The sequence below is a fragment of the Aquarana catesbeiana genome, linkage group LG08 (genome assembly GCF_042186555.1).
Source record: "Aquarana catesbeiana isolate 2022-GZ linkage group LG08, ASM4218655v1, whole genome shotgun sequence".
Taxonomy (NCBI): domain Eukaryota; kingdom Metazoa; phylum Chordata; class Amphibia; order Anura; family Ranidae; genus Aquarana; species Aquarana catesbeiana.
Window position 1 is genome coordinate 76,665,537 of NC_133331.1, and position 24,561 is coordinate 76,690,097.

Below are 24,561 nucleotides of genomic sequence, written 5' to 3' on the forward strand. Positions count from 1 at the left end.
CTAATGCCCCGTACACACGGTCGGATTTTCCGATGGAAAATGTCCGATCGGAGCGTGTTGTCAGAAATTCCGACCGTATGTGGGCTCCATCGGACATTTTCCATCGGATTTTCCGACACACAAAGTTTGAGAGCAGGATATTAAATTTTCCGACAACAAAATCCGTTGTCGGAAATTCCGATCGTGTGTACACAAATCCGACGGACAAAGTGCCGTGCATGCTCAGAATAAATAAAGAGATGAAAGCTATTGGCCACTGCCCCGTTTATAGTCCCGGCGTACGTGTTTTACGTCACCGCGTTCAGAACGATCGGATTTTCCGACAACTTTGTGTGACCGTGTGTATGCAAGACAAGTTTGAGCCAACATCCGTCGGAAAAAATCCTAGGATTTTGTTGTCAGAATGTCCGAACAAAGTCCGACCGTGTGTACGGGGCATTAGAGTTAAAGAAGAAATCCTAATGGTTTAGAACTCCCTTTTTTGGGGAAGGCCCGTCTGTCCACACACTGCCACTTAGTCTACAGAAATGGTTGGGACGCCATTTTCTGCACAACGTGTGACAGTGTGTGGAAAGGATAATATCGGGAAACACTTCAATCCATTATACCATCTTGAAACTGTAAACATGCATCTGTAGCTCTAAATTTGATATGGCAACTCATCTCTTCTTGTGGTTTCATTAATATATTAATTACGTAATAAAGTTGTTCATGTTTTGTCAGTTGTGTGTTATATGTCCTCTTTAATGCACATTTAAAGTCCCAGTTTATTTTCTCCATGACACATTCTTGTGGCTCTAAATAAAGACCAGTATAACGTTTTGTTAATGAAGAATGGTGCCAAAAAGGCAAATCTAGGATGGTTCACACATGATACAACTTGCAATTTTTATTTAGGATGGATATCTTTTCTTTTAGTGGCTAATCTATTACTTTTCATTCCATTAGCTAACCAATTAAGCTCTAAACAATATCTAATGCACATTCCATTTTTTCCACAGATTACAATACCATAGAAGTCGAAGAAGACCACCATAGCCATGAAACTCAGCAAACACAAGAAGCTCACTAATTGCAAAATAGTGTCTATAAAGAACATACAGCATAAGAATTGTCTTTTCTTGACATTTTTGTCATTAGAAAACAGTGAGGAAAATCTTAAACTGCTCTTGTTTGAATTTTGGTTCTTATCTGTAATGGAATCTTAATAAAACTTTAGACACTCTTCCCAGAAGTTGTATCTTCTTTTGGAGGTCGTGAACATATCTCAGTTTCCCCTTTTTTTGAGTGATTACACAAGTTTTTGCAAATTGTTCACTTGCAATGTTTGCTAAACTGTTTGCCTTGAGTTTTGCCTGTAATATTATGAATAAAATCTCCAGGAAAAAAACTTGAGAAGTAAAAGTAAAGTTTAAAGAATAAGTTCACCTGTTACAAAAATAATATATGCACATCTTTTTGCAGGTAAAAAAAATATGGATTTATAATTTTTTTATTAGGAGCCTGTAAAGTAATGTACCCGCAAACAAGAGATCACAGGTGCAATCTCCGACTCCTCCAGACTACCTGTGTAGCTGTCTGCCCAAAACCATGCACAGGCAGGCAGTTACTGAGTGACAGAAAGACTCAATGAACTACTAGAGTGCTCACCAGTGCCCTGGTAGTTCATTAAGATCTACAAGCCATCAGCCAGAATGTCTGACGATAGTTGAAGTTCTCCTATTCACTGAGCTCTGTAAAGGCCAGGTGGGTGGAGCCCCTCACGGCTGCATTTAAAAAAAAATTGTGACATTGAGTACAGGGAGAAGATCCTTAGCCTGCTGTCACAAAAGGGGCTCAAAGGGGGGAGGGGGGTGTGGAGGCTGCTCATTTAATAACATGATACACCGTGGATACGAGTGTAACATGTTATGAAATGTGAACATATCCTTTAACCAGTTTCGGACCGCCCACCGCACATTTACTGCGGCAGGGCGGCCCAGCTGCGCGAAACAACGTACCTGTATATTGTGGCTTCTTCCGAATCTGGGGTGTGCATGCGCTGTTGGCAATCTGCTTCTGCTGGGATTATACACAGCAGGAGCCAATTAGTGGGTCCGGCGAACGCAATGCTTGCCGGGACCCGCCGATCATTGGCAGGAGGGGCAGAACGGCCATCTGCCTATGTAAACAAGGCAGATCGCCGTTCTGTCAGAGAGGAAAATGGAGATCTTGTGTTTCTGCTAAGCAGGAGCACAGATCTCTCTCTTCCTCCTAGTTAAGCCATCCCCCACACAGTTAGGAGCACAGTTAACCCTTTGATTGCCCCTGATGTTAACCCCTTCTCTGCCAGTATCATTAGTACAGTGAGATTTTTTACATTTTTTTACTGGAAATGTTTTATAGCAGAAAGTAAAAAATATAGTTTTTTTTCAAAATTGATGGTCTTTTTTGTTTATAGCGCAAAAAATAAAAAACACACAGGTGATCAAATACCACCAAAAGAAAGCACTATTTGTGGGGAAAAAAAAGGACATCAATTTTTGTTTTGGTACAGCATAGCATGACCGTACGATTGCACAAAATGGCCTCATTATGAAGGGGGTAAAACCTTCCGGGGCTGAAGTGGTTAAGGACACTTATACCTGTGCTGTCCATTACAAGACACGTCCATCTAAAAACTGCTGGGGTGCATCGGTATTATTACCTTAATGCTTCCAGTACCACTGACCCAACACAAGGATCTGAATGTGTTCTAGGTCATGGATTTAAAGTATTAGTTGACACAATAGGCAAATGCAAACAGATATTTGAGTCTCTTAGCTGTGGGTATAAAATTGTTCCATTGAATTGCTGTGCAGGCGGTGTACAGTATATAATACAGTGCAGGCTGTGTACAATATATAATACATTGCAGTCAGTGTACAGTATATAATACAGTGCAGGCAGGGTACAGTATATATTACAGTGCAGGCAGGGTACAGTATATAATACAGTGCAGGCAGGGTACAGTATATAACATAGTGCAGCCGGTGTACAGTATATAATACAGTGCAGTCGGTGTATAGTATATAATACACTTCAGGCAGTGTAGAGTATCTAATACACTTCAGGCAGCGTAGAGTATCTAATACAGTACAGTCGGTGTACAGTATATAATACAGTGCAGGCGGTGTACACAGTATATAATACAGTGCAGTCAGTGTACAGTATATAATACAGTGCAGTCAGTGTACAGTATATAATACAGTGCAGTCAGTGTACAGTATATAATACACTTCAGGCGGTGTACAGTATATAATACATTGCAGTCAGTGTACAGTATATAATACAGTGCAGGCGGTGTACAGTATATAATACAGTGCAGCCGGTGTACACAGTATAAAATAGTGTGTACAGTATATAATACAATGCAGTCGGTGTACAGTACATAATACAGTGAAGTCGGTGAACAGTATATAATAGTGCAGTGCAGGAGATGTACAGTATGTAATACAGTGTAGTACGGTGTGAAAAAAATCCCTATGATGTCCGGAAGGTCACCAAGGAGAGGCAGACGCTCACAGGCCACTAAAGAGGGCAAGCGGCCTCTGTGTCTACAGTGAAAACTGGTGGTCTTGGACATAGTGCATCCTCTGCAGGCGGGGCACGCTTGTTCTTTTTTTTTCTGCTGCTGGCCGTGTTATTAAGCCACAACATGCAAAAGAGTTGGTGGAGTGGATATCTAAGCTCTCCTCATCCTCTGTCACCCAGGCTCATACTAGTTTGCCTTCCAATGCAGCTGCCAAAGCGGACTATTCCACCAGCTCCTTGTCCACAGTTACTCCTTCCATGCCACAGAAGGACAAGAAACTAGCAGTCATGTTCCCGCAGCTGCAGCATACTATCAAGTTTGTTCCAGTGATGAGGAGGGAGGGGATGATGAGGTCACTGACTGTACCTGGGTGCCCGAGAGAAGAGAGGAGGAAAGTGAGGAAGAGGCTCAACTCCAATGAGGCAGGATTTCCTCCAGGGTCCAGCTTAAGGGCAGCCACCCTATTGCATCACACCACAGAGCTCCACAGGTGCAGGGCACTTCTGACTCTCCTCTGACTTCCAAAAGTTCATTGGTGTGGGCTTTTTTCAACACCTGTGCAGTAGATCGCACCTTTGCTGTTAGCAATCTCTGTCTGAAGTTGATCAACCGTGGCCAGAACACCACCCGCTTGGGTACCACATGCTTGACAAAACATATGATGACCTGCCATGCAGTCCATTGGCAACAGCACCTGAAAGACCAACATCATAAATAAAAGCGGACTTCTTCTTGCTCCTTATCTGGAATCTCAACCCCTACTATACCTCAAGTCCTCTCAAAAATCTGCACTGAGAGGAATGAAGTTATAGCAATAGGTGCCACAAGTACTTGCAGCCAATCTGCTAGCAGTACACTGTTGATTTCAGCAGGCAGATTTCGCTACCAGAGTTGCTGAACTGTAAAAAAAATACTGTCCCAGCCATCCCCATGCTCAGCGTCTAAATGCTAGCTTGGCCAAATTGCTATCATTGGACAGGGCGGTCAATAGCAAGGTTCACGTTATTGCTGACTCATGGTCCAGCAGGCATGGTCAGGGATGTTACATTTCTATCATGGCGCACTTGGTAACTCTGCTGGCAGCTGGGAAGAATGCAGGACAGGGTTCAGTGTTGGAGCTTATTCCTGCCCCCACGCCCCCAAAAATCTGGTGGTGATTCTGCAACATCTGTCTGCTCCATCCCCTCTTCTTCTTCCTCTATGGTCTCTTCTGCTGAATTGTCCTCTGAACCAGCAGTGCTGTCTAAGCGTTCAAGAGGCTACGCAAGCAGTCAGGCTAAAAGATGGCATTCAGTGCTTCAGTTGGTCTGTCTAGGGGACAGGAGCCACACTGGGGCAGAGATTATGTCAACTCTGTAGGGGCAGCTTGAGCCAGGAATGGTTGTATGCGAAAGTAGCACCAACCTTCTCTCCGCCCTCCGACAAAGACACTTGCTGCAGCAGCTGCACACAAAGCAGAGTGCCATCAATGAGTGCCTGTGTGAGTATGGCACCAGGACAGGCTCAGGGGAGCTTGGCTTCTTTTCGCCACGCCAGTGGCTACTGATTAAGGATGCATGCACTGTCCTGTCACCATTTGAGGAGGCTACAAGGATAATGAGCAGCGACAAAGCATGCATCAGTGACACTGTCCCTCTAGTCTTCCTGCTGGAGCACATGCTTCGTGGAATCATGGACAGAGCACTTGAGGTAGAACAGCGGAAGGAAGAGGACGACTTCCTTTCCTCTCAAGGCCCCCTTTAGGCAGGTTCCATTCCTGCGGGGCCACCAAACACACAGGAGCAAGAGGAGGAGGATTGTGTCAGCATGGGTGTAGAGGATAACATACAGCAGTCTTCAAGTGATGGTTTTCAGTCCCCAGAAACCCAAGGAGTTGTATGTGGCTGGGAGGAGGTAGTTCCTGACAATGTCATCCTTAGTGACCCAGAGGACTCATAATCTCAGGCCTCTTCAAAATTATGCTGCATGGGTACCCTGATTCTGCAAAGCCTGCGAAAGCAGCAGAGGATTTGTGGTATCAAGGAGAGGGATCATTACTGGCTGGCAACCCTTCTAGATCCACGTTACAAGGGTAAAGTTGCAAAACTCATCCTGCCTTCGCAGAGGGAGCAGAGGATGAAACATCTTCAGGACGCCTTGAAGAAAACTTTGTGTAACGCCTTTCCAGACCCTGGGAGGTTACCATTTCCTGGTCCTGGACAACGTGTTTCTGAGGATTTGTTCGGTCAGAGGAAGAGCAGTGGAGAAGGTGGATGGCTGACCGATTCCTTTAAACAATTCTTTAGTCCTCAGCGCCCAGGGCTGTTAGGTTTAAGCAACCATCAGCAGTGTCTGCATTATATGGTGACACCCAAGGCCCAATTTTTCTTTTTGATAAAAAAAAAAAAAGAGTTTTATTAAGGTAAACAAAAGGTTTAACAATCAAAGCCATCACACATTGGTATAATGATACAAACGTATAGGACATTTTACAATCCTTGGGTGTCACATCCATCTACTAGATCAACTTAATCTAGGAATGCTGAGGATTAAACTAGACAACCATCTAAGCCCTGAGCCTGTAGAAACCTATTCACAAGTAAGGATATCTAGTGTCGCCTCTAGTTGAATGAGTGCAGCAAATCAAAATGTTATTACAAACAACATCATTAACAGATGGCAATGAGAACTTTAACCAAATTTTTTCCATTTATAATGTTTGAAAAGAAATAATAGAAGAGAGAAAAGACAAAGATAAAAGGATGAAGAGGGGTGAGCTTGTACTTCCCTACCCGCCCATAGTCATATGACGTCCACAGATGGGATCTCCCATCCTGGGTGGACGTCATATGACGTCCTGGGATTCCCGGCCGTCTAGGGGGCGCGCGCGCCCGCCGCGTTCCTCGGGACCCGATGCGTGTGCCCGGCGGCTGCAATGTCCGCCGGGCACCCGCGATTGCCCGTTAACCGGGCCGGCATGTGGATCTGTGTGTGTAAACACACAGATCCACAGCCTGTCAGCTCTGAGGAGAGCGATCTGTGTTCCCAGAACGGAGGAACACAGATCGGTCTCCTCCCCTAGTGCGTCCCCTCCCCCTTCAGTTAGAATCATTCCCTAGGAAACATATTAACCCCTCCCCGCCCCCTAGTGGTTAACCCCTTCACTGCCTGTCACATTTACACAGTAATCAATGCAATTTTATAGCATTGATCGCTGTATAAATGTGATTGGTCCCAAAAATGTGTCAAAAGTGTCCGATGTGTCCGCCATAATGTCGCAGTCACCAAAAAAAATCGCGATCGCCGCTAAAAAAAATAAAAAAATATATTTTTTTAAAAAATGCCATAAATCTATCCTGTATTTTGTAGACGCTATAACTTTTGCGCAAACCAATCAATATACGGTTATTGCGATTTTTTTTACCAAAAATATGTAGAAGAATACGTATCGGCCAAAACTGAGGAAAAAATGTGTTTTTTTTAAAAAAAAATTGGGATATTTATTATAGCAAAAAGTAAAAAATATTGTGTTTTTTTCAAAATTGTCGCTCTTCTTTTGTTTATAGCGCAAAAAATAAAAACCGCAGAGGCGACCAAATACCACCAAAAAAAAGCTCTATTTGTGGGGAAAAAAAGGACGTCAATTTCTTTTGGGTACAACGTCGCACGACCGCACAATTGACGTTTAAAGTGCGACAGTGCTGAAAACTAAAAATTGGCCTGGGAAGGAAGGGGGTGAAATTGCCCGGTATTGAACCGGTTAATGAGGAGAGATGACTCTCCCTCCTTGGTCCGCGCAGAGCACCAAAGCTTGTCTCGGGATATATGCATCGCTCCTACAGTCAGAGCGGTGTTAGTTACTCATTAGAAGGTCGTATTTTGTTGAAACCTTAAAATGAAACAATGGGGTCCATGTCTTGTGGTATCTTTCTATGTTATCTGCAGTTTGGGCCAGTAAGTCTTCCATGTGACAGATCTCGGAGACCTTCTGCAGCCATTCCTTTACAGAAGGAGCCTGTGTGCTCTTCCAACGCAATGGAATCAGAGCCTTAGCGGCATTCAAAAGGTGCTTTGTTAGAGATTTTTTATATCTTTTGTACGGGAAATTGGAAATGTGGAGTAGGCAGCAGGCTGCGTCAAGAGAGAGACTGGTCTCCGTGATCTGTCGTATGATATCCCGCACCTCTGACCAGTAGGTTTCGAGGATTGGGCAATGCCACCAGATGTGTAGGAGAGTACCCAGCTCAGTCCTACATCTCCAGCATCTATCCGTAGTCTCAGGGAACCATGTTTGAAGTTTCTGTGGGGTGGCGTACCATCTAGTCAGCAGCTTGTACGCTGTCTCTTGTATTTTCGAGCTAATGGAGCATTTGTGTGCTAAAGTACAAGCCGTCTGCCACTGGTTGTCGGTGAAGTCTTTCTGCAATGCCCCAGACCATTCCCTTCTGAATCTGTCTCTAGCTATAATTGGAGAAAATTGGAGCCAGGAATATGTAGCCGAGGTCGTCCTCATAAAATCATCTCCCTTTTGGCATGCTGTCTCTAATGGAGTCAGAGGTCTCCGAAAGTGGGGCTGTTTAGTCTTATCTGTGAGGAAGCTACGCAATTGAAAGTATGACCATTTAGGTAAGCGGGGAAGGTTGAGATCATCTTTCAGTGTTAAATAATTTTTCACTCTGTCATTGCTAAAACAGTCACCAGTGGTCAGTAGTTTCTGTAGGTTTTGAGGCTGAAAAATCCTGCCCGTCAGGCCCGGAGTAAAATCCGGGTTATTTTGAATAGGGGTTAGGGGACTGAGTTGTGTCGTTAAATCAGATTTCTTAATCACTTTTTGGAAAGCCTCCATGGTGGTCCCAGTTAGTGGGTGTTGTTTTATGGAGTGGTGTTGTTTTCCCCAAGGAATTCATGGGGAAAACCTGAATGTGCCTGTGGTGAGTGACTCTTCTAATTTAACCCAGTCTTTTGACTTCCCATGGCAGTGCCAATCAATCACTCTAGTGAGATGCGAGGCTAGATAGTAGTTTTGGAAGTGTGGCAGACTCATCCCCCCCCGCTCCTTGGGTCTAGTGAGGAGATCGAATTTGATTCTGGGGTGTTTGTGCCCCCATAGGAAGCGTGTAAGGACTGTTTGAAGTTGTTTAAAGAAATTCAGTGGAATCTTAACCGGAAGTGCCCTAAGGAGGTACAACAGTCTGGGTAGAATGGTCATTTTAAGAATGGCTGCTCTACCAAACCAGGAGAAGTGTTTAGAGTTCCAATCCTGTAAGTCTGAGGCGATGTTGCGCAGCATAGGGGGGAAATTCTTTTCCCAAGGCCCAATTTTTCTGCACCTGTTTGACAGCGGCATGTAATTTCAATTTCTTTCACAAATTTTTAACAGCAGGGCCTGTTCCTGCGCCCAACAAGAGTAACTGTGAGAGGTTACAGTATTCAGGCACCGCCCATACCCAAGGCCCAATTTTTCTGCACCTGTTTGACAGGGACATGTAGTTTCAATTTTACACTCATTTTTAACAGCAGGGCCTGTTCCTGCACCCAACAAGCGTAACTGTAAGGGGTTACAGTGTTCAGGCACGGGCAACACCCAAGGCCCAATTTCTCTGCACTCAAGTTCTTTGGTCAACCATGTTGAGGGCTGAGTGGAACCTGTCCTGTTAAACTGCTGTATGGTCTTGTCCAATGTGCTGCAGCTCAGTTTCAGGGTCTTGGCAATCCTGTTATAGCCTAGGCCATCTTTATGTAAAGCAAAAAAATTTTGTTTACAGATCCTTTAGAGAATTCTTTGCCATGAGGTGCCATGTTGAACTTCCAGTGACCAGTATGAGAGAGTGAAGATAAATTAGCAAGGGAAGGAAACTATACCAGAAATTAATCCTAGAGGTTTCTGCCACATCCCAAAAACAACTTTGTGAAGAAAAAGGGGATGTCCCCAAGGGATCGTATGGGCAGAAGACCAAGAAAGAATAATATGAGAAGGGGTACTAAATATGTAAAAAATTACCAAATTTTATTCAAAATACAATAAGAAGAAAATACATTGCAAAAATACATAAATCAGTTAAAATCAAAGGAGAACATAATTATCAATGCAAATAGTGTAAGCAGATGATAAATACTATGCCCTACGCTTGAAAGCGCAGCTATTATGAAACCAACCACCCTACATGTTTCGGAAAAGTCACAGAAAGTTAAGTTCCTCTCTATGAAGAATATACTTCCTTCTTCAGGGGTTTAGGTGGGTTGTGTTGTTGCATTTCTATCAGAGACAAGAGGAAGAGTATAAATATGTGTGTATAAAGGTACCCAAACATCGTAAATTACAATACATTCGTATATTGGCATAAAGATGGCAGGGATATAGTCAAAGATATGCAGTTAGATACTCACAAATCTAAGGTGTTCTCATACAAGTCAAAAGGATTACACAGCATGTATGCATGCGGTTGGAGTTCCACACCCAAGAGGTCCTTTTGGGGTCTCGTTAATTAGATAAAGAAGATGTATCAACGCATAGGGGATGTCAACGTCATCTGGTTAGGTGACTATGGGGCATATAGAAATTCCCATAGAAACAGGGTGATACAAAGGTGTCAGAGAACCCCCATCCCCCAAATAGAGCAGCAGAAGTGGCAGGTCAGGGCTCGCAGGAGCCACCCAAAGCGGGGTATGGAGAGCACAGGCCTGTTAAAACACAGAAGAAATGTGTATATGTATATTGCTATTCTCTTTCTATGATGTAAAGGTAATGACATAGTATTATTAAGTGGTGAAAACAGACAGGTAGATATGAGGATTTTGGCCGGTGAGGAACAAAGCAGGCAGTTTAAAGAGAGTCAAACAATGTATGGAGCTAGAACTGCAGAAAAGTACTATATCAGAAAAGAACAGAGAGTACATAGAGACAGCAAACATGGGTGATGTCTGTGTTCTAACCTTCTCTTTAGATGGATTGCAGTGTGTCCGTGTCAGGCGCCTCCGCTGTGTAACACTAGTCTGCCATGTAGGTTTCATGTTTAAATTTCCCCCCCATAAGTGAGTGATAGTAAGAGGACAGCCTATCCGGATGATTTTCCAGAGGGGTGGGGTCTGAGCGTCAAGTTCAGCCTGATCAGGCATGAGACACAGCTGCGTGGATCACGCAGCTGTGTATGGGAGCCCTCCAATGAGGCTCCTCAGTCCGCGCAGCATCTGACGCCACCGTGCCACGCGGCGCGGTGACGTCAGACGTCGACACAGACTGCTGACACTGAAAGTGGGCAGCGGCTAGGGGCAGAGGATGGAGCGCCAGCCGGTGTGCAGGAGCGGCCGCGGGAGAGGCCATATCGCACGCGCAAAGCCACTGCCTTAAAGGAGGCCTCCGGTTCCATGGGAAAAGGAAAACGGAGGCCCCCTGGTGCCAGGGAGCACCGATGAGCCACAAAGGCTGCAACAAAAAGGAGGGGAGGGGGAAGAAAAGGGAGAAACAAAGAAATCCTTGCTGTACCATCAACAAAATTTATGGCTGGCCAGCACTGATCATTGTATCATGATGACCCTGTTTGTCAGTATGATGATTTTAGAAACAATCAAAAAGTAGAGTCCAATTCAAAATTAGGACCTTGTGCTTGGTATAAGGACCCCATCCGCTTGCATTAGTGTTACAAGTGGGTAGTATGGTGAAAAACCTACAAGAAAGCCACAGTATGAGTATATTATTTACATATCTAGCAATTATCATTAAGACAATTTTGATAATAGTGTGAGTTATTAGATTCAGAGCAACAATTTAGAATATTTAACTTCCAGGGATCCAAACATATCAAAGCATAACAAGAACATGGGAATGAAAGAAAGGGGGAATGGGGAGAAAGGGGAGAGAGAAAAATTAGGAAGCATAAAAAATAATAAATAGAAGAACAAAGGAACATCATGGAGGGCAGATGGCATATGGGGCTCATAGGTCTTTATCAAAGTTTCCAGTTACAAAGCCTGGTAAAAAGGTAAGAGAGTGAGTATGAGTATGAGAGAGTGAGAGTGACACACCTATTTCCCATTCACACCTGAGACCTGGTAACACTGACGAGTCACATGACACTGGGGAGGAAAAATGGCTAATTGGGCCCAATTTGGGCATTTTCACTTAGGGGTGTACTCACTTTTGTTGCCAGCGGTTTAGAACTTAATGGCCGTGTGTTATGTTATTTTGAGGGGACAGCAAATTTACACTGTTATACAAGCTGTACACTCACTACTTTACATTGTAGCAAAGTGTCATTCCTGTGTGGGTTCATGCACAGATGTCTATTGAAATAGTCCTCGAAGTCGTTAAAAGTAGTGCAGAAACTACTTTTGTAATCGGTGCGGCGCCGCAAAGTCGGCATCGCACTGATTCTGACTAGGGATGAGCCCGATGTTTGAGTCGAACGTAAGTTTGACTCGAACATCGGGTGTTCGTCTGTTCGCCGAATAGCAATTTGGGGTGTCGTGGCAAATTCAAAAGCCGCGGAACACCCTTTAAAAGTCTATGGGAGAAATCAAAAGTGCTCATTTTTAAAGGCTTATATGCATGGTATTGTCATAAAAAGTGTTTGGGGACCTGGGTCCTGCCCCAGGGGACATGTATCAATGCAAAACAAAGTTTTAAAAACGGCCGTTTTTTGGGAGCAGTGATTTTAATAATGCTTAAAGTGAAACAATAAAAGTGAAATATTACTCTAAATTTCGTACCTGGGGGGTGTCTATAGTGATTTGGATGAGAACAAAAGTTCCGATATTATAATCTATCCCTGATCAGATTGTTAAATATAAAGCATGCATGCTTCAAGTAAGCTCACACTGAGACTTAGTCCAGAGTCAAATTACTTTCTGTTTAATATTTCTGCTTCTCAAGACTTTATTACAATTCCATTAAAGATTGATATACGCCAACAAGACTGGCACATACAAACCACAAATATAAAAATACATATAGTGATAAAACTTTGGTTTTAGCCGGGTGCTCATTTGCGGAAATTGCTTTTATTCTTGCAGCACTTTGCAGCACTTCTTGCTCCTTTTAATTCATTCATGTTATGTTGTTATATTCTGAATGTATTCTGGGAAGCAGGCGCCAACTTCTGTTAACTGTTGCAGTCAGTCCAGTTCCTAAGCAAGCTTTGAGCTTTGCAGAATATCTGAAAATGTCTTAAGGCTTATTAAGCATAGAAGCTGAGTTATATACGTTAGGTATATAAAGCTGTATTGGAATAGACAGTTCACCATGATCACATTTCTTAATCACATCCATTACAGTCCCCCCCTTGAAGCTGTCTATTTCAAACTGTCCCTCATACTAAAAGTCCTACTCACTCCCCTGGCCCATTCTCCTCTGCAACTCTTTTCAGCTGTATATAGAGAAGAGCAGTGACTAATTCACTACCCCCTCGATACAGCTTGGAGAGGGGCAGGCAGGTGCTGTCTGTCCCTGTAATCCTATGGCATTGCATCTCGGGGGGAAGTGACTGTAACAGAGTGTAACACATAATCATCATCAAGTCTTACATAATCTTCATCATCTGGTCTTTCCTGGTTCACAAACATGGGAGTAGATTGGTCAACAGCTTTTTCTACACACTTCTTAAAGTAGGGAAGAACACAGCAGACCATGACAGCTAGGGTCACTAGAATTATCAGAATGGCTATTCCGATCTGTGTTAAAATTCCCTGCCATTCCCCTTGATCCAGGTGAAGTACTGGTCCCAGGAGTTGGAGAGCCCTGAATTCTCATCAACATGGGGGGGTGGGTGCTTTGGGGTAGGGGGCGACCTGCGGCCCCCCCACCCCAAAGCACCTTGTCCCCATGTTGATGAGGACAAGGGCCTCTTCCCAACAACCGTGGCCGATGGTTGTCATGGTCTACGGGCGGGGGCTTATCGGATTCCGGGAGCCCCCTTTAATAAGGTTGCACCCAGATCCCAGCCCCCCACCCTATGTTAATGAGTATGGGGTACATCGTACCCCTACCCACTCACCAGAGGGAAAAAAGTGTCAATAAAAAAACACACTACACAGGTTTTTAAAGTAATTTATTAGGCAGCTCTGGGGGTCTTCTTCCGACTCCGGGGGTCTTCTTCCGATTTCGGGGGTCTCTCTGGTGTCTTCTCCCGGTTTCCGGTTCTTCTGCCGGATACTCCGCTATCTTCTGCCGCTCTTTTACTAGCGGTGGCCCGGACTTCTACATCATCTTCTTCCCTCTTCTTTTCTTCCGATGTTGACACAACGCTCTCTCCCGATGTAATGCTGTGTAAGCGCTCCGTAATGATTTATATAGGTATGGGGCAGGGTCACCGGGTGATGTCATCCGATGACCACGCCTCCTTATGATGTCACAGTCCCAGCATGCCCCTGGACTGTGATGTCATAAGGGAGCAGGGTCACCACCTATATAAGTTATTGCGGAGCGATCACACCATTACAGCGGGAGAGAACGTTGTGTCAACATCGGAAGAGAGAGGAGGGAAGAGGACGATGCAGAAGTCCGGGCCACCACTAGCAAAAGAGCGGCAGAAGATAGCGGAGGAGCCAGCAGAAGAACCGGACACCGGGAGAAGAGGCCAGAGAGAGAGGAGAAGAACTGGACACCGGGAGAAGAGACCGGAGAGACCCCCGAAGTCGGAAGAAGACCCCCGAAGTCGGAAGAAGACCCCGGAGCTGCCTAATAAATTACTTTAAAAACCTGTGTAGTGTGTTTTTTTATTGACGCTTTTTTTCCCTAGGTGAATGGGTAGAGGTGCGATGTACCCCATACTCATTCACATAGGGCGGGGGGCCAGGATCTGGGGGCCACCTTTTTAAAGGGGGCTCCTGGATTCCAATAAGCCCCTCACCCGCAGACCCCGACAACCAACGGCCAGGATTGTCAGGAAGAGGCCCTTGTTCTCATCAACATGGGGACAAGGTGCTTTGGGGTGGGGGGGCACAGGGTGCCCCCTCCCCCAAAGCACCCACCCCCCATGTTGAGGGCATGCGGCCTGGTACGGTTCAGGAGGGGGGGCGCTCACTCATCCCTACACCCTTTCCAGACCGGGCCGGGCTGCATGCTCGGATAAGAGTCTGGTATGGATCTTGGGGGGGCCCCCACGCTGTTTTTTCAGCGTAGGGGGTTCCCCTTCAAATCCTTACCAGACCGAAGGGCCTGGTATTCCCCCAGAGGGGAATTCCCTCTCGTGCCCGCTGCAGTAGGAAAATGTGTTTTTTCCTATTGCAGCCAGCGCAAGATGTACAGTACCCTGTCGCCGAGAACCAGCGCGATGGGATCGCGCTGGAAACATTCTCGCGGCTGCGTACTGTAGTCTGATGCTTTTGTGTACACACGATCGGGCTTTGTGCTATCTGAATTTTGTTGCCAGAAAGTTTGTGCGTTCGCACAGCCAATAAAAGTGAGATGGAAACAGAAAAATTTTGTCCGATGGAGCGTAAACACGGTTGGATGTTGCTCCAAAACAGCTAATTTGCATGTTTGTTTTCAAAAAGTCTGATCGTGTGTACGGGCCTTAAGATCCACAGAAACCTTTTATGAAATTCCCAAGAGATTTCCCCACTCCCTGATACTGTCCATAGCATGTGTAATTGCCAGGATTTATGGTGATACCTTCTTCTGGCTTGGGGGTCTTGGTGACTATGGGATATTCCTTCTTCCAATGTTCACACAGGGAGTGGTCAGTGGTTGTATTGGTAAATAGGCTGAAGAAACATGTTTCATGTTCAGGAGGTATGTTTAGGGGTACCGTTCCCAAGTGTGGTCTAGCCCCCACCACACACATAGCAATTGGCCTTATTGTGTTTCTCTGCACTGTACCTCATCCACTCGAGCCACAAATTGACATCTGAGAACCCGTTTTCTGCAGCCATAGTATCCTCAAAGGTAGGGTCTGCTATGGCCACCATGTCCTTTAATGTCTGTTTATGGGGCCTCAGGGGGTTTGAGATAGATTTGGATTGGGGAGCTTCCCACTCTGATTTATTGAACATATCTTTCAGTTGGAAAGGCTTTATAAAACCGGGATATCCACTTCTCCACCACAGGTCCAGAACATAGGTCCCACTGTCTCCTGGGCTAGGATTCTCAATGGTCAGTCTGAACTCTTTGGTGTAAGGCTGATCTGTGTGTTTGTTGATTGTCATTCTATCTAAGAGTGACTTCCCATTTTTGTCTTTTCTATTTTGGGCGTTTTCAGGTTTGTATACCCAGTTTGTACCCCCCAGTGTTCCAACCCACTGCTCCCCAGGAATCACAGTTGTTACCCCAATAGGTGTCAGTGACACATACATACACAGTCATGGGTCTTACTGCTTCATCCCAGGACCGGATCTTGTACATAGTACCTGGAATTATCTGTTTATAAGAGGATATAAAAGTGGCAACATGTGTATTTGATGAGTTATACCAAAATTGAGTTATACCATCTTTTTGTTTGATGGCTACCTATTGCGCCTGGGCAATGATTACTATGGAAAGGATATATAGAATCATTTGGTCCCCTCAACCTCTTCCTCAGGTACAGGGACTTTCTTGCAGTGGGAGGCGTGTGTCCACGTGTTCTTCCCGGCCACTTTGACTGATGTGGCAGTTGCTAGGAGAACCTGGAAAGGACCATCATATCTGGGTTCAAGAGTATGTTTTCTCACAAACTTCTTTATCAGGACCCAATCACTGGGAACCAGCTTGTGTGTTCCTGTATCTAGCTCAGGATCTGGAGTGGAAGAAAACACTTCCAAATGGATACGGGTTAATTCTCGAGATAAAGCAGTCACATAATCAGTTAATACATCAGATTGGAGCTGCAACTGTTGTGGGAAATAACAACCCAGTCTGGGGGCTGAACCAAACAATATCTTATAGGGTGACAAACCACGGTTCCCCCTTGGAGTGTACCTAACACAGAATAAGGCACTGGGTAGGCTGTCTGGCCAACTCATTCCCGTTTCCTGTGACATTTTTAGCATTCTAGATTTTATTGTGCCATTCAATCTTTCCACCAGGATGGTATGGGGTGTGGAAAGCTAATGTGACCCCTAAAGCTGTCCATATCTCTTTGGTTACTGAGGCCGTGAAAGCCGGCCCCTGATGGCTCTCTATGACCTCTGGGACACCATATCTGCACACTATTTCTGATCAGGGCATTCATCAAGGTTTTTGACTGATGAGAGGCTCCGTGGACCCACTGCACCACTGCAGGAAACATTGATCGTGACAGACACGGTCTCTTGTTTAATTCCATGGTTCCTTCAACTTCTGTGGCTCCTTTTTTGATCCATACTTCTACTTCTTCTTTGTCAGCTGCCTCATGTTGCTCCTTGCGGTGAGTCCTGTTTACAGGAGGGTTTTGTAGAATCATGGTGGTTTGTACATTCTCTTCAGAGGTATCTATTGGGTCATCCAGGATAGGTGCATTCACTCTGCTGACCACTTCTCACGTCCCATCTGCAGCTTGTTTCGCAGCAGTATCTGCCAGGTGATTGCCTTGTGCTTCTTGGGAAACCAGCTTGCCGTGTGCCTTTACCTTAAGTATAGCCACTTGTGCTGGGAGGAGTAGGGCATCCTTGATAGTTGCACTGCAGCTGTTTTACAGGTGTTCCTGCTGCTGTCAGGAACCCTCTGGTTTTCCGAATGATCCCAAAATTTCCTTCTGACAATTTGCATGCCATAGTTCGGGCCTGGAGTTCTACTTCCTGGGCAGACATGGAGGAGGGTAATGCTGAAGCTTGAAGGACTGTATCTTCAGTGGTGACTGCGTATCCTGTGTGGTACCATCCAGTGCTGTCTGCATACCTGGAACCATCCACAAAAATTGTCAAGTTACGATTCTCAAGGGCTGTTTCACTGACTGTCGGTAAGTGTGTTGTTTCCATCTTCATCACTTCGAAGCAGTCATGAGTGGTGAGATGAGGATCATTCTCCAAAGAGGTTCCCCCCTTGAGAAGAGGAAGCAGAGTGGATGGGTTAAGGGTATCACATTTGAGGATGGTGATGTTATCGGGGATAAGCAAGGCACACTGGAGGGCACAGTGGAGTCTGAGGTGTCTTGCTGAGGACAGGTGTTTGGGCTGTATTTGGTTCAATATGGCAGTTATGTCATGAGGGGCATTGAGCTGCAAAGATGGCTCTGAGGCAGGAGGGTCCCCCCTGGCCACTGAGTCCAGTTGACAGGAGTAATACCCAATGAGTCTGAGTCTGTTACCATGGGCCTTAGCCAAAACTCCTGTGGCATGTTCTTGTCTCTCTGAGACAAACAGTTTGAAAGTCTTTTCATAGTCTGGTAGTCCCAAAGCAGGGGCTGTTGAGAGGATCTCCTTCAGAGTTTCAAAATTGTCCACAGCTTCCGGAGAAAGCGAGAAAGGGTCAGATTTCAGAGCATCATAAAGGGGTTGCATCAAGAGGGAGGCTTCTGGAACTGGGATCCAAAAATGGCAGTAGGAGATTAATCCTAGAAAGGCATGAAGGGGCTTTTGACCTTGAGGCAAAGGGATGGCCTCAATTGCAGCAATTCTTTCTTCGGTGAGATGTTGGGTGCCTTGGGAGATGCAGCCTAGGAAAATCACCTTCTCTCTGGACTTTTTGCTTTAAGGCCTTGCATCCTTGATTAGCCAGGTAGTGGAGGAGGCTTTCAGAGAAGATTGAGGCATCACCAAGGGTATCTGCACAAAGCAGGAAGTCATCTACATACTGGAGGAGTACAATGTCTGGGTGTAACTTCATCCAGGTGTCTAGAATGAGGGCCATCGCCTTGGCGAATTGGGAGGGGGAGCTCTGGGCACCTTATGGCATAACAGTCCAGGTGTAGCGGGCAGGTAGTGACACAGGCTTGCCTGAATCCTAACGGAGAAGGTCCATGTGATCCGGAGAGGGACGGTGTGGTGGGCGAAGTGGGGTGTCATGTCCCTGGTACTGGGCGCTTTCATGTGGACCACGGTTGGGGCTTGGTTGACTGTGGGTGAATTTCCCAGGGCTTCTGTATTCCCTTCTGGAGTGGCCGGCTCTTCCGCAGTTGTAGCAGACACATGGAGTTGGTACTGGTGGGTGCAGATGGGATGTGTCAGAGGCCATCATGAGAGGAGCTACTCTCTACTGCTCTGTGAGGATTCTGGACCTAATAACCACTAATAACAACGTCTCAAGCTCCATTGCTCTATACTCCGGGCATGATAGGATCAAACCCTTTCGGATTGATTCTTTAAGACCAGAGACAAATGCAACAGTCAGCATTTGTGCGTGTGCTTTGGTCCGCAGGCTGAAACCTAAATCAGTAAATATTTGTGCTATTCTATTGTGATATTTCTCAACAGATTCACCTTTTTCTTGTGTGACCTCTTGTACACATATTGGCTTCAGGCGTTTTGGAGTGGAGATGTGAACCATCTCCATAGAGAGTAATTGATTTTTTTTTTTCCTAATACATAGAATTACGAAAGGAAAGCACTTCCTCTTTCGTTACTAACCATAATTCATCTGGCACAACATCCAGAATCCATAACTTCCTCTTTATTTATAATACTCTTAAATATGTTTTTGGTTGAAATTAAACATTTTAAACTCCCCATTTATTGCTAATACAGCTTAAACTCAATTAAAACCATTTGCATAAATATAGCACATTTGCTACATTTGCTGTTATTAGAGAACTCCTTATAGTCAGACTCTGACTGAAATAATCAAGACACCCTATACATAAATGATTTATTTAATTCAAATGCTACATTGATTGCTACTTTGTTCCATCACTGGAAACGTGGGTGGGTTTCAGTGTGGGCAGTTCAGGGGGCGGTGGCATAGGGCGTGTTGCCACAGGGGGAGGTGTCATTTAGAACAGAGGGGCGGTAGACCAAGGGCAGTGCCTACTTCCTGGGAACCAGACACCATTATAGGGCAGTGGCTGACTACTTAGCTTCCTCTTTTCTGTTTTTTTTTTTATACACATACACAATACGACCAATTTGATTATTTTGATTAATTTCATGTTCTGTCCACCCTTCTTCATGAATAGCCTTTGCAACTTTAAACCAAGCATCTGCTGCTCATAGCAGCCCGTGATCTGACAATAGACCTTTTTTACGTTTCAAAACAGTACGCCATTCATCTACTGGTAGCCTTCCGCCCAAATGCATATCAATCACACACTTTTGCCAATTTCTTTCCCTTTTTGACAGCACCCTCTCCTTCCCGCTCTAATCCCAAGTCACAGGCCAAACTGCCCTCTTTGGGCCTCACTAACTTTTGTCCCATCATTTCAGAGTGAGAGAGAGAGAGAAAAAAAAATTGCGTGGAGGTCCCCCCAAAATCCATACCAGGCTCTTCAGGTCTGATATGAATATTAAAGTGAACCCCGCGCCAAAATTATTTTAAAAAAATGGTGTGGGGGTCCCCCTCCAAATCCATACCAGACCCTTCAGGTCTGGTATGGATTTTAATTGGAACCCAGCGCCAAAATGAAAAAAAAATGGCGTGGGGGTCCCCCCAAAAATCCATACCAGAACCTTATCCGAGCATGCAACCTGACAGGCTGCAAGAAAAGAGGGGGGGACGAGAGAGCGCCCCCCCCCCGAACCGTACCAGGCAACATGCCCTCAACATGGGGAGGGTGCTTTGGGGTAGCCCCCCAAAGCACCGTGTCCCCATGTTGATGGGGACAAGGGTCTCATCCCCACAACCCTTGTCTGGTGGTTGTGGGGGTCTGCGGGCAGGGGGCTTATCGGAATCTGGAAGCCCCCTTTAACAAGGGGACCCCCAGATCCTGGCCTCACCCTGTGTGAAATGGTAACAGGGTACAAATGTACCCATACCATTTCACAAAAAAAGTATGAAAATGGTAAAAATGACATGACACGGCTTGGGACAATTCCTTTATTAAAAATGAAAAAAAATTAAAAAGTCCCACGAAGTCCATTCATCTTCTTCTTTTGCTCCGACAGACCGGAAAAAAAAAAAAAAAACGCACACCGATCCGCCTCCGTGGGACGGAACCCGCCGTAATGACCATCCTCTCAGGTGACAGTTCTTTTATAACTGAGGGCGGGGCCACGCAGTGATGTCCCTGGGTGACGCCACCCCCCCTCTGGCGCACGGGGACATCCCTATGACTACCCCATAGCGTCAGAGGGGGTGGGGTCGCCTCTGTCGGCAGCAGCAGAGGTGATCGGGTCTATTCCCTAGCCTGACATGGAGATGAGTGAAGGAAAGATGGCCCCCACCCGTCTCCATATCATTGCAGGGCGGAAGCGACGTCAAAACGTCACTTTCACCCATTTTTTTTTTTATTGCATTTTAGTGTAAATATGAGATCTTAGGTCTTTTTGACCCCAGATCTCATATTTAAGAGGTCCTGTCATGCTTTCTTTCTATTACAAGAGATGTTTACATTCCTTGTAATAGGAATAAAAGTGACACTTTTTTTTTGAACTGTGTAAAAATAAAAATTAAAGGTAAAATAAATAAGAAAAAAATGAATTTTTAAACGTGCCCCGTCCGGACGAGCTCGCTTGCAGAAGCGAACGCATACGTGAGTAGCGCCCGCATATAAAATCGATATTCAAACCACACATGTGAGGTATTGTTGCAATCGGTAGAGCGAGAGCAATAATTCTAGCCCTAGACCTCCTCTGTAACTCAAAACAAGCAACCTGTAGAATTTTTTAAACGTTGCCTATGGAGATTTTTAAGGGTAAAAGTTTGTCACCATTCCACGAGCGGGCGCAATTTTGAAGCGTGACATGTTGGGTATCAATTTACTCGGAGTAACATTATCTTTCACAATATAAAAAAAATTGGGCTAACTTTAGTGATGTCTTATTTTTCCATTCAAAAAAGTCTATTTTTTCCAAAAAAAGTGCGCTTGTAAAACCGCTGCGCAATACAGTGAGACAGAAAGTATTTAAACGACCACCATTTTATTCTCTAGGGTGTTAGGGAAAAAAATTGTATAATGTTTGGGGGTTCTAAGTAATTTTCTATAAAAAAAAACTGTTTATAACTTGTAAACAACAAATCTCAGAAAGAGGCTCGGCCCTTAAAGCAGAGTTCCGCTTAAAAAAAAAAAAATTAAAAGTCAGCAGCTACAAATACTGCAGCAATGCGGGGGAACTAAGCCCCGCTCGTCACCCCCTCCTCCCTGCGGCGCCTGCATTGTAACTGTGGGCTGCCCCGGCTGTTGCTTCACAGCCGGGCACCCAATGCGCATGAGCACTGTGACTGACCGGGGAATCATCTGAGACCTGTGACGTGTCCCAGATGATTGCCGAGAGGGAGAGAGAAGAGGTGAGCCGGGAGGAAGTGGGAGCTGGGACCCTCTAAAAAGAGGGTATCCTCTCCCCCCCCCCCAAAAAAAAATAATAGGCCAAATGTGGCATGTCAGGGGGTCACCTTCTCTTAAAGCGGAAGTTCCATTTTTGGGTGGAACTCCGCTTTAAGTGGTTAATGTGTGTATTATTAACTCTTGTTATTATTATTATTATTAATAAACAGGATTTATATAGCGCCAACAGTTTGCGCAGCGCTTTACAACATGAGGGCAGACAGTACACTTACAATACAAATCAATACAGGAGGAATCAGAGGGCCCTGTTCGTTAGAGCTTACAATCTAGAGGGGAGGGTCAAGTGGAAACAAAAGGTAATAACTGTGGGGGATGAGCTGATGGAGAAAATTAAAAAACAGTTGTTAGGTGTGGGTAGGGTAGGCTTCTCTGAAGAGAAGGGTTTTCAGGGATCGTCTAATTGTTGCAGGAACACCAATCAGCTGCTGCATTGATTTTTGTACTCTGACTACTTTTTCACTTTTTTCTGGAAGAGTTCTTCATCCATATCGATGGATGTTGATGGAGGAATTTCTTAGGTTCTTTTTTTTTTCATTACAGGTGTAGCACAGGAGTTGGAAATGTAGTACATATGTATATATTTTATGTACATAACCAAATGGGAATTTACTGAGGTGAGGTGGCTGTGAGGTTCCTGAGGTAATGATACAGTGCTCAGCAGTGCCCTCCTCAGGTCAGAGGGGGCAGCACTCACAGCTTCTTACACCTGCAGCAGATCCTGATCACACACCTGTCTATGTGCACCTGAGGAAGGGGTGGGGCTTGCTGGTCCCTCCACAATTTTCAGTCATGAAGCAAACTCTCCTCATGTACCTTGTAAGTTCAAAAAGAGACTAAAGTAATACAGATGTATTATTGTTATTATACCGGAATTGTATAGTTTGTGCTTTACAATATAAAGGGAGACAGTACAGTAATATATATTCAATACAAGAGGGTTCTTGTATTGAGAGCTTACAATCTAATGGGGTTTGTGAATGCAGAAATTAGGGTCTGTTCACAGTCTTACTCTGCATATTATGTTAAGACCAACTATTGAAATCAGAGGACTGCTAACATATAAACACTTCCTGAAAATCAAATGTGCCACAAAACTTGTAACACAATTAGGGATGAGCTCCGGCGTGTTCGCACACTCCACGTGCAGAGCCCGCCAGGAAGTCGGCACGGCGCTGCGCTAATCACAGGCAGTGAGACATTGTCCCAATGTGCGGCTGCAGAGATTGGGAAATGTCTCACTGCCTGTGATTAGCGCAGCGCCGTGCTGACTTCCTGGCGGGCTCTGCACGTGGGCTGTGCGAACACGCCGGGGCTCATCACTAAACGCAATGTACCAGAACAGACTATGATGCGTTGTGGCGTGCTGCAATGCATGCCTGGGTGTCGATCAAAATGAATACCGCTGTAGCACATGTAGAGTGAGCATTATTATATTCTAAGACATTAGACCTCTAGGAAGTTTAGCTTGTTGGCAAAATTTTTTTAGGCTGTATTCACACTAGAGTGTTGCGTTTTCAGGCATTTATTCAAGCGTCTTTGAGCGTTTTTTTTTTAATAGCAGAATTGCAAATATGTCAGGCGTTTCATTCCTCTCTATTAAATGCAGTGGGTTGGGATGCAGTGCAACACACTGCACTGAAAAAGAAGTAGTGCATGTCCCACTTTTTCTGTGCACACCACTGCAGTACAGTTGCCTCTCTGGACTGCGTTGGGCAAGGATGCTCAGTGCAGCCCAATGCATTTGGGGTAAACGGCCCTAGAGATAACCACACCTTGGAGATTGTACGATCTCCTTTAGATCTAACAACTATGTAGTGCATGGACCAGCCTGATCGGATAGGACCTCAAATGACATAGTTTTGGTTGATCTAAATTTGATTGTATGGTCAGATTGTAACGTGTAGGGTGATTATACTTTACTGAAGTCATATAATAGGCTACTTTCACACTGAAAGCGCCACTAGTTTTAAGCTCCGCAAGCGGCCGAAGAAAGGATTGAAAGCGCCCGTGTTGTGGCACTGTCGAATCGCTTTGCAGGCATCAAGCAGTGACACAGACAGGACGCCAGCACGCCATATATCGCGGTTCTTTGAATTTTATATGCTTTATTACACGTGATGTTTGTGAGTACCCCCCTTTTTTATCAATAAATATGATTTTTTTCTGGGGGGTTTCTCTATGTGCCTCTTCTTTTTCCTTTTATATGGTAATTATCGCTTTGGTCGCTGGAGTTGAGGTTGCTTATTGGTGATTTTGGAAACTGCAGAGGGTCATTATACCTGTGTGCTCCCAGTTTGGAATATGATGACCGATGTGATGATATTACCTGCCTAAAGTGTTTGGGTGAGTCATATACCATATGCTTGTTATTCATCTGTTTTTGGTAAGAAGATATACCGGTATTTGTCAGCACGGTGGTTGGTGTGTGTTCATTAAACACTCAAGTTGGTGAGAGGCTCTTCAGTTCTACGTTCATCTGTATCCACCGTCTCCTTATCTGTCTCTTACCCTCAGTGCTGCAATTGGACTTTATTATATTTTGATACACTGCAATTAATGTATTTTTTTTCTAGCTGCTCTGTTCATTGTTCAACACTCATGATATATTCTAGCGCGGATATTATCCCTTGCTTCGGCAGCGCTGCCCATTCATTTCAATAGGCAGGGCATTTTGGGAGCGATGTAAAGACCGCTCCCAAACTG

General features: G+C 45.0%; 1 protein-coding gene across 2 annotated transcripts in view; it reads left to right on the forward strand.

Moving 5' to 3' along the window:
* LOC141105856 (alpha-2-macroglobulin-like protein 1) overlaps nt 1-1,225 on the forward strand; it is a 223,739-nt gene extending 222,514 nt beyond the window's left edge. For both annotated transcript variants that reach the window (XM_073596000.1, XM_073596001.1), the window contains one exon: nt 1,002-1,225. In XM_073596000.1, coding sequence (XP_073452101.1) covers nt 1,002-1,072 — 71 coding nt within the window. In that variant the 3' untranslated portion in view covers nt 1,073-1,225. The remainder of the gene's footprint in view (nt 1-1,001) is intronic.
* Nucleotides 1,226-24,561: the final 23,336 nt, after the last annotated feature.